The following is an 11,025-nucleotide window of genomic DNA, read 5'->3' on the forward strand; positions in this document are numbered from 1 at the left end:
AGGGGAACTTGTGCACTTCAAAACCACTCTTTGAAGTCCCCCCCCCCGGTTCAAAGTCATTTTGGGGTATATAAACTGGGTCTCTGACCCCACCAACTCAGACACTGCTGGACCTGAACCTGCAACCTGTCCAGAGGAACTGCCTGGCTGCCCTAAGAACTCATCTGGGCTGCTTTCTGAGAAGGACTGCTGCCCTGCTGTTGCTCTGCTACCCTCTGACTTTGCTGAGAAGTGCTCTCCAAGGGCTTGGATTGAGCTTGCCTCCTGTTTTCTGCAGTCTCAGGGCCAAAAAGACTTAATCTCTTCAGGAAACTCCTTGTGCACCGAAAATCGCTGCACAGCCTGCCGGAAATGACGCACAGCCGTTTTGCGACCGAGAAATCGCCGCACAGCCGAGCCGGAACAATGTAGCCCAACTTCTTGAGTGAAGATTTGACGCAGCGCCTGCCTTGTGACGGGAAATTTGACGCACAGCCCTACCGGATCGACACACAGCTGAACCAGAATGACGCAGCTGATCCCCCGGGAAGAAAAATCGGCACAGCGCCTGCGGTGCAACAGAAAATTTGACGCATCGCCACACTGGATCAACGCAATACCTGCGACTTCTTCCCACACACCCAGGATTTCCCTGCATCGTCCCTGGGCGTGAAAAACATCCCTGCATCGCAGTGAGGAACCAAGACTGCATGCCAAAAAACATACGCAAAGCCCCTTGCAGCGCGGAAAGAAACCACGCATCATATGTGCCGCACCAGAAAATCCAAAGCACATCCTATTTTTCCACGCATCTCCTCCTCTGCGGTCTCTGTGCGTGTTATTTTTTAAGTAAACCTGGAACTTTGTGTAATCAAGAGACAACTGTTGATTTCTAAGATTTAAGACTCTCTTTTAAACCTGCAAAAGTGATATCTCAACTTGTGCTTATTGAATCTTTTAACATTTTGACCTTAATTTAACCAGATAAAATATCCTATATTTTTCTAAACCTGTGTGGTGTATTTTTGTGGTGTTTTCACTGTGTTACCTTATGATTTATTGCACAAATACTTTACACATTGAGCACATGATAAGTTGGATTGTGTGTGCCTACTTGGACAAGGGTGTATACCTCTGCCAACTGGAGACCCCATTTCTAACAATGCTGACTTTGTTTTGGTCATATGCAGGAAGAGTTTCTATGGCATGCATAATGACCAAAGAGGTGCAGTTGTGTTATGGGACACAGCATGAGGCAGTGGATGGTGAAGTATCAGAGACAGACTAGCAAGTTTTATGGTTTTCAATATGCAAGTTGTTAGAAATGTGATCTCTAGTTGGCAGTGGTTTGCACCCTGCCTAAGTAGGGATCCTCACTCTAGTCAGGGTAAGGGATTCACACAGCTAAAATAACCCATGTTCACTCCCCTTGGTATCTTGGCTCAAGCAGTTAGGCTCATCTCAGAGGTAACGTGTAAAGTATTTGTACACACCCAGAGTAACACAGTGAAAAACACCAGAAATTACTCCATACCAGTTTAGAAAAATGGCCAATATTTATCTGAGTAAACCAAGATCAAAACGCCAAGAATCCAATATACACAAGTAAAGATACGAATTTTCAAAGATTAAATCAAGATATAGTGCTTAGAAACACAATAAATACAACTGGGGCTATCACAGCATCTTGATGGAGTTGTTTTCAACATTCTGACGCAACTCGCGAGGGAGTACATGCCGGTCACAGAGTCACACGGACCCTGGGTACAGTACCATGGAAAACAATGAGGAAACAAAAACTTTGCATGGAGTATGAGAGGTGAGGCGTTGCTGAGGCCGATTAGGCGTTGGTACCTTACTGTTACCCGGGATGTGAGGCGCTGGTTCCTTAATGCTAGGCAGGGGAGGTGAGGCGTTGGTTCCTTACGATTGCAGAGGAGGTGATGCGGCGTCAGTGGCAAGGGGTTGGTTTCTTATGACAAGGTGGGTCTAGGAATCCAGAAGGTCAAGATGTGAGGCGTCGACTTTGCAGTGTCGCAATCACACAACAGGGCCACAGGTGCTGCGACAGTCGGATGTCACAGACGTCGGTGACATGGCACTCACGGTGTGGCAGGACTTCAGAGATGCTGCAGCAGGATCGGGGCTGTATTGTAAGTCATGGTCGTTGCACTCAGCAGGGGCCATGGCTACGGAGCAGGCAGCAGCGTGGAGTCAGAGAGTGGTACTGGTTCTGAGGTCGCTCTGGAGCCAATGTGCTTGGTTTCTTCTTGGTTGCACTAGAACTCACTTCCAAGGGCCCAGGAACTGTACATGACCCACTTGGAAAGTCAGGACTCTCAGCAAGAGAGCCCAATCACTGGAAGGTGAACTCTTTGATGGCCCCGATTCTTAGCAGGAGGCAAGCTCAGATCAAGCCCTTCGAAAGCAGGATGTAGAAAGCCAAGTCAGGCCTTTCACTCCCAGGACGGAAGCAGCAAGTAGCAGGCACAGTGGCAGTCCCTCCTTCAGCATCCAGCTTTTTTTCCTAGTAGAATGCCCTCAGTCCAGAAGTGTTTTAACTATGTGGTGTCAGAGGTCCAGTAATTATACCCATGTCTCTCTTTGAAGTAGGCAAACTTCAAAGAGAAGTCCTTGTAGTGCACAAGACCCTGCCTTTCTCTGCTCTGTCCCCAGACAAACTCCAGTGGGTTGGAGACTGCTTTGTGTGAGGACAGGCCCAGCCCTGTTCAGGTGCAAGCATCGGAGCCTCCCACCACTTTAGCTCAGAAGGACCCATCAGCCTGGTGGTAGAACATCAGGATATGCAAGGCACACCTCAGCTCTGTCTGTCTGTGAATGCACAAACTGCCCAACTATCATCCAGACCCAGATATGCAGCACAGAATAGTTATGCAAGAAAATACCCACTTTCTAAAAGTGGAATTTTAAAATTCACAGTTCAAAAACCAACTTCATCAAAAGATGTCTTTTAAAATTGTGATTTCAGAGACCCCAATCTCCAAATCTCTATCTGCTCCCAAATGGGAAATTATACTTAAAAGATATTTCAAAGCACTACCCGTGTTAGCATGTGGGAGAGATAGGCCTTGCAATAGTGAAAAAGAAATTTAGCAGTGTTTCACTATCAGGATGTGTAAAACATACCAGTACATTCCCTACCTTTTACATACACTGCACCCTGTCCATGGGCTGCCTTGGACCTACTTTAGGGGTGACGTACATGTAGTAAAAGGGAAGGTTTGGGCCTAGCAAGTGGGTCCACTTGCCAGGTCAAAATGGCAGACAATGCAATGGCAAGCCTGAGACATGTTTGCAGGGCTACTCAGGTGGGTGGCACAATCAGTGCTACAGGCCCACTAGTAGCATTTGGTTGCAAGCCCCTGGGCACACCTGGTGCACTGTGCTGGGGACCTACTAGTAAATCAAATATGTCAGTCATGGGGGGGGGGACCAATCACCAATACAATTTACTGAGGGAGCACTTGCACTTTAGCACTGGTCAGCAAAAGTAAAGTGTCCAGATTCCTAAGGCCAGCAAAGGATCAAAACCAGGAGGTCAGAAGCACAAATACAGGGGAAATCACCCCAAGAGATGACAGGTCTAACTGTAGTAGTTTTGAACAGCTCTGCAGGAAAGGCACGTTTATAGTATTTTATACAACACAAGCTGCTTAATTGGTTACTGCACTGGGTTGCCCAAACTGAATTGTGCGTAGCTGTGATCCTGAGCTGGCATGGTTGGAGAGAGATCTGTTGTGAAGGTGGGGTGACGCTCATGAGGGCACCCACATAAAGGAAAATTTGTGAAAATAACTGTGAAGAAGTAGTGCTTGCTGGGGCAGCAATCCTTGCGGGATAATCTTGGCGACAGAGGAGCATTTTATAAACAATGCCATTGGACGCAGGGGCCATGGAAAGACTAAGTAGTTCTTAAGGGAAGAGATGGCGATGAAACCAGGGAGTGTAACTGACATTCTTTCTAAACCGTGGGCTTGTAACAGAAGATAAAGAAGACTGGTGACAATAGGGTACCACTGAACTCGGTTGTTGGTATAAAGGTTTTTGGCTGCCATTTTTAGAAATATAACTTTACACAACATAAACAAGCATAGGCAAATTCACTAGGTCTGGTGCTGGCTGCAAGCCTTCTGGTTTGTTAATACTTGTTTAGTGATGTTTGTAAAGTTTTATTGTTGGGAGAGCAGCAAGGCACTCACCAATATGAAACACAAATCTAAAGCACAAGTTGTGCTTCTAAAGCCACATGTTGTTATAGTAGTGCTGGGCACTAAAGAGAAATACTTTATGTGCAGATGTGCTCCTCCTATAAAAGCAGAATGCAGCCAGTCACAGTGACATTAGCCAAGGGGTGAAGAGGCCCGACCCGCTGTCCCATGGTGTACAAAGTAGTGGGTGAAAGAAGAATGTGAACGACGACAACAGACCAATGGATGCAGGCGACTGGCTGAAACCATTATGTGCACAATTTTAAAGATTTTTTTTTTTTTTAACTAAGTCTAACACCACATATAAGTATTACATACACGTTTCTCAACACACTAAGCTCGAGGCACAAAATCTTACGATTAACAAGTTTGATATGACATTAACAATTTAATTTTCCTTCTCATGAAGTGTCTAAAGCGGATATTGTCAGGTTTTTAGACCGAACTAAACACTATCAGTTTGAGCCATTGCCAACCGCACTGCTTTTGAAAACCGGATTGTCTGCTTTTAGTCCCTCCTTTTCTAATAAAAATTAACTTCTTAAGAATTATGAGTAAGTGTGAGACTTCAGGGAACGGCTCATTTTAGGGAAGAGGCAAAGATCGACTATAAAATGCAGAGCTAGCAGCAACTTAACTGCAAGAACGTTTTTCAGAGCTCAGACAGGAAGGAACGTTTGGTGTCCTGCGTTTACACCAGAAGCATATCTTAAACATACATTATCTTAAGAAATCGTAAAAACATGATTTGAAAAGAAAACGTACTCATTGTTTTATCCAATGCTCTATTTTGTAGCCACACACTGTCCACAACCTAATCTTAAATAAATTACACTTGCGTATGACCGACAGCGGTCTCATTAGCCTCAGGGTGTCACAGCAAAACAAATCCTAAAAAAAAAAAACATATTTGTAGACATGTATAAAAGGGTTTTGTGTCAACCCGGTTCATGTCCTGTTCAGTCGTTTTGTAAAATCAGCTCCAAGCCTGAGACTGGCAAAAAGTGAAGCCCTCAGCAGAGGTTGCTGTGGTTGTGAGTACACACTGTCATGCAGCCTCACAATTAAATTTTACCGTCCTATTTACATAAGGCAGTCAAAATGTGGGTTCATACCAAAAAAACAGATCGCGAGACACTGTTACAGTTCGAGTTGTACATTTTCATAGATTGAGACTGTAAAGAAACAGTTGCACCGAACAGTGCCCATCTCATGAGTGACGTGGTCCTGTGGCTGGCTCAATGATAACTGACTTCATTAGTTATTAGATGGGTTAATGTGTCAAACAGATTATTGTATGTGGGCAACAACAAGAGGTATTCTTTTCACACGGCAGTGGCGTTGTCTGTCAGACTCCCGACTAATATGTGGGTGTTTAGGCATACTAAACTAACTTGCAGAAAAGTTTACAAAAAACGGAACCTGCATGGGATAAAGTAACACATACAACTCACAAGATTAGGTAGCCAGAATATAATGAAGTCTCTATGTAGTTCAGGTAAATTTGGAAGAAACAGAATTGGGCCATATAGATGTTTTAACCCCGCTCTCCTAGGGCTAGTTCTCTGCCCCAAATGAAAAGAGTCTCTCCGATTGGTACCTCAAGTGGATACAGGAATTAACCATCAACAAATTTCAATTTACTATCACTTGTTACTCAGTAACTTGTTTGCACTGGCCCATAGGGACACTGAACCACCAGAAAGAATGATTGCTAGCTTAGGTGCCCAACAAAAACCACTCATCGAACAAGGGTTGACCTACATAGATTTGAGTTGGCAGCTTGGTCCTTTCGGTTGTCAGGAGAATAAGGCAAGGGGCGGTCTAAGCACAAAGGCACAGTAACAGTCAGACGGAATCTGGAAAGGAAATATTAGAGAGAAGTAGAACTTGGCCAGACGACATAGATAGGAGGGAGGCTGCATCCACATCTCTACTGAATCCATCCCAACAGAACCGTCACCTCAGGCACGACCTGTATATCGAAAATGCCGCAAAGAAGAAATGTGCTAATTTCACCTGAACACCAGATCTTGAAAATGCTAAACAAATGAGACTTTCCAAAGGAAAAGCCGAACAATTTAAGAGGGTGGAAAAAGAAACGTCATTCAGTCCACAGTACAGAACGTTTCCTCCACCTGCTACTAAGAGCAAACTTACAGTAGTTCAATGTGATAGTTTACCGCTTAGTACCGAAGACCAAAAGCTTGCAGATGCACAGGGAGTGGTAATTTAAATCCAAAGGCCCTGTTAAAGATCTCTGCTAGTACCGATTGTAAAAGCTACCCAGTAAATACAACTATTTTGAGATTGTTAAGTGAGACTAACATGTAAAAACGCGTTTTATCTATTTATGCACATGGTACTACTACCATGTCACTGTTTTGCTAGCTCAGTTCCCTATGGAAAGAATTCGGTGTAAATTGCCCATGAAAACGTCAGAAAGAAAATGTGTGCAGGATGAAAACTGGGTGTACAAAATGTTGTACTAAATTTTCAACTCTTCTCAAACCTTGAGTGAGATTATCAGAAAATCATTCAGTGACCTGTTACCGGGCTTTCATCTCACTGCACATCTTTACAATTCAATAGTCTCTTGCATTTATTATTATATAAATAAATGACTAGGTTTAATGCCTGGTTGAGAAGTCTTTATTATTTCTGGGAAGCTGTCACATGGACATTGCTTACTTGAGTTTCTTAACTGCTCAGACTGAATTTTTTATTTAACAGTGCCTCCATATCACCTTTAAAGGCAAGCATCGCAGGAGGGCTGCTACTTAAAACAATTACTATACAAAAATGATTGTTCTCTTTCTATATAGTGATCCGATTTTGGAAGTTCTGTTTTGGTACTCATCTACACTATTAATCCAGTCTCTCTTCCTCTAATAAGATGACAAACTCCCTTCCGACCCGCCGCATCCCTTTTATAAATAGCCCCTCCCTTCCAACCGAAAACAAGCATATCTCTGAGCTTACAAACATCGGATTTTAGTCTCATCCACATCACTCCATATTAAATGTCCATGTATAATGAAGGTCTGATTAAATAATGTATTACAGATCCCTCTAAGAGTGTATGAAGAAAACTCTCTCTCCTTACCCAACCGTGAAGAGAAGATGGCCCTGTGCCAGAAACTATGCCCGGCTTCGGGGGCACAAGCCTGAGCACATTTGGATTTGGGAAGTGAAATACACTTCAAATGAAAGCCTTCAAAAGCGGCTTCCAGAGTCAAACAATGACTTAAAGGAGTACGAGATCTCCCAGTCTTACATCCTATCCGAAGGCAGAACACCCTGGACAAAGGTATTTCCCCAAATCATAGGTCTACACTGACAAATCACTCTTGCATCAAGAGTAACAATGTACGAGACGTCAAGTAAGTGTGATTGGACAGGGAGCAATTAAGTCCAGGGGCACAGTGGTAACCCACAAAATACAGTAAATAGCAGAGAATAACTAGAGAATTCACGGAACCAAAAGGGGGCTCGACACAGACTAATAAACTAAGGAGCGTGAAGAGCATGGGACGAGGACAATGTGGGGACTGGGGCGGGGGGGGGGGGGTGTTGAAGCAGACAACAGCTGAATTAGGGCCTGACAATAAGCACTAAGGGCAAGGCCACTTACAGTCGGAACATAGAAGCAGCCTCATATACTAGTCACTCACATCCTGACCTCAGCTTTGCTTCTCTTCGAACCTGGACCCAACCACCTCATCTGGTCAGCGCTGTAACCGAACCCACTACAAACGTCTGGGTTTGTGGTATCTTACACGAATAAATCCTACGACTCAAACCCATTGCTTCCGTTCCCTATTCATCTGTTTGACCCCAACTGCAACAGGTAGAGTAAATAAATGGGCTCTCCAAGACGGACACGACCCACTGCCACCTTTGACGATTCACTACCCAAGAATCCAACAAAACCACCTAAAGTCATATCGGCTTCAAAAATCACGAAAACTTAAAAACACCTCAGAGCAACAAGCAGTGGCAGGCTCCACGATTCTATGTAGATAACAGAGACAAATGACAAATATGCTTTCGAAAAAAGTCACAAGACCACTTTCTTATTCCTAGAGCACATCATTTTTAGCATGTAGCAATAGCAGCATTACCAGTATTTTACAAAAATATTTCTAAAAACAAGATTTGAGTTTGGCTTACACAACAATATCCTCAAATTATACATGAATGTAAGCAGTTCAAGACCATTTTGTCAAGAGTCCCCTTTCCCCTGGGCATACGGAAACTGCAATCGCTTTCAATAGCTTGTCTTTGTATAGGAGTTTCCAAGATGCAAGAACCAGTCTGTTAACTTACAGATTGTTTCTTGAGGCATGAAACTGTGCTGTATTTACGTTGCCAGGCCAATGGCTCTGAAGACAATCGGGTGATATAATTCGTTTTCATTAACTGCTTTCACCGAACCAAAAGAATAAAAAATCTGCTGAAGGCCAGCGAGGGCGCAGAAGATGACAATTTATTTTTAGTTAAAGCATAGTTGCCTATAAAGAGCTTTTCGGTCAAAAATAATGAAATGAAAAACTACTAGGCTAGCCAGCACCAAAGGCTAGAACCACCATACCCCCTTTCATCACAGGTAAACAGAGGAGTTTCGTTACACGCGATGGTGTGGGTATGCTACTCAGTTCTGTATTATATGGTAAACACTTTAAGTAAACAGATGACATCTGCCCTAATATGATGGTGTAAGATAGGGTATGAGCACATTCACGACGCGTGTGATAGACACCATAATTTGAGATCACGCGTGAATGCATTTTACCATCTACTGAGCATATCTAACAAGCACAACAGCTACTGTCTTATCCAAAAGAAAAATATTACAGGGCACTGGACAACTACACGTATGGTACTTACGCTGACAATTATACGCGAATAAAAGTTTCAGGTGAAGAGGCCTCGTTCTTTTTTACTCTCTCTGCCCGCCGAGAGAATTTACTTTTTCAGATTTTGGTTGAATTGTTTGCATGCTGCAAATGACTTAAGTATTTTTCATGTCCCCATTCCCCCGCTGCAATTCAACTTTTTTGAGCGATAGTAATAAAGAATGAGCGGTGTGAAAAAAGCGCTGTCAATGTGTGTGACATACTGCCCATCACGGGTCAAGGTAGCGCAAAGATTATTAGGTAGCAGTAACACAATTTAGAAAAAAAAAGTAGAGCGATGTACATTTTTCACCTGGGATCAGCAAGGCACACGCACATCTATTGTCAGCTGTACATCTTCCCACCACCACTCACACAATGCCCTTTAGAGGCTATGCCCACACTTCAAACAAGAAAGTGCTACCGCAGTGCATGCACTCCCTAGCCTCAAGCTGGGTTGTACCCCTGTCCTCTCAAACGCTGCCCTACAATGGTAAACGCCTCCTGCACCATGACACTGACCAGGTGCACAGCATATTGACAATATCTCCCATACCTGTAACTCGATGGCACCCTCCATCTGCAATACACACATTATTTTGCCTGCACACCCAGCTGCACTGGACTACATTGCATAGACTCATCAATTGCCCCAAACTTTCGTGACGTACTACTGCCATTTGCACTGCACTTCATCCCGTACACGCTGACTGCACCCCATCTTGTGCAGGTAGTATCCTTCGCCTGTACTTGTCACTCCCTTCACTTTGGGCCGGGGGGTGCACACATCTCTGGGGTTGCTGCACCACACTGCTTGCAACAAGGGGCTCCCGCTCACCTGGACGGCCGGTCGTCACGAGCTCCGCTCTCGTAGTATTCCTGCTCGGCCGTCGTCTCGTCGTCCTCCACTGTCACATCAGCACCTGCGCCGGCGAGGGAGCTGAGGCTGCGGCTCTCGCTGGCACCTTCCCCCGGGAATGCACTGACAAGAGCCGCCGCCCAGCGCAGCAGGCAAAGGGTGAGCAGAGTCACCCGCAGCGCGGACCAGCAGCCCATTGGCACAAAGCATGGAGGCACCCGCTAACTCCAAAACACCGTGGTCACACACAGAGGCGCGCAACCGCCCGCCGCCATCCGCGGCAACAGCACAGATGCCACGCCATGGACATGGACGACGGACTAGCCCGTCAAGTCTGGTGACGTGACGTCACCCCCTGCACCAGCACTGGGGCTACCTGGAAATGTGAGAACTATCCAGACTAGAGGTTCAACTGCAGTGTATGAAACGCCGCTATAGGTATACCAAACAGCAGTGGTATGTCAAACACTATAGCGAATACTAAGAGTGTATGAAAATGAAATTAAAAGAGAAACCATATGTTTCGAAAAAATATATTAGACTTTTTTTCCAAGCCTGAAAAACGGTAGAAATACAGAAAGTTTAAACCATACACTTTTCATCTTAAATAAAAATACAGTATTGTGTCCTTTATTGTATTTGACACGTTGTGCTTGTAAAACCATTGTATTTCGAAATGGCACTCAGGTATCATACCTAATAGAGTATCAACTAATATTTTGTCCTTCGTTTATGTCAGAAAGTGGGGGCACGCCTACCAGTCAAAGCCCTGCCTGCTACACACCTCCAGTGACTGTCGGCGAATCGACGGCGAGACACTGGAAACATGTGTTTGATTCAGGTCGCTTCGTATTCCCGGGGCTCGACTGCTTCTTCTCCATTGGCCTGGATTGTGGACTGTCATAAGTTCTCAAACCAATGGCGCAAAGGTGTGCGTGTCATTTAATCATGTCAACATTTATTGTTTACAAGATGCGGTGGCCAATGAGAATGCAGCATTCTTCGGTTAGAACTCAGCTTCTCATTCATGGCGAGATACATGTGGATCTATCAGAATCAT

General features: G+C 44.6%; 1 protein-coding gene across 1 annotated transcript in view; it reads right to left on the reverse strand.

Moving 5' to 3' along the window:
• The window catches only part of EIF2AK3 (eukaryotic translation initiation factor 2 alpha kinase 3), a 146,446-nt gene extending 136,164 nt beyond the window's left edge, over positions 1–10,282 (reverse strand). Inside the window, exon 1 of the mRNA XM_069204578.1 lies at positions 9,945–10,282. Coding sequence (XP_069060679.1) covers positions 9,945–10,162 — 218 coding nt within the window. The 5' untranslated portion in view covers positions 10,163–10,282. The remainder of the gene's footprint in view (positions 1–9,944) is intronic.
• Between the last annotated feature and the right edge of the window lie 743 nt (positions 10,283–11,025).

The sequence above is a fragment of the Pleurodeles waltl genome, chromosome 1_2 (assembly GCF_031143425.1).
Source record: "Pleurodeles waltl isolate 20211129_DDA chromosome 1_2, aPleWal1.hap1.20221129, whole genome shotgun sequence".
Lineage (NCBI taxonomy): Eukaryota > Metazoa > Chordata > Amphibia > Caudata > Salamandridae > Pleurodeles > Pleurodeles waltl.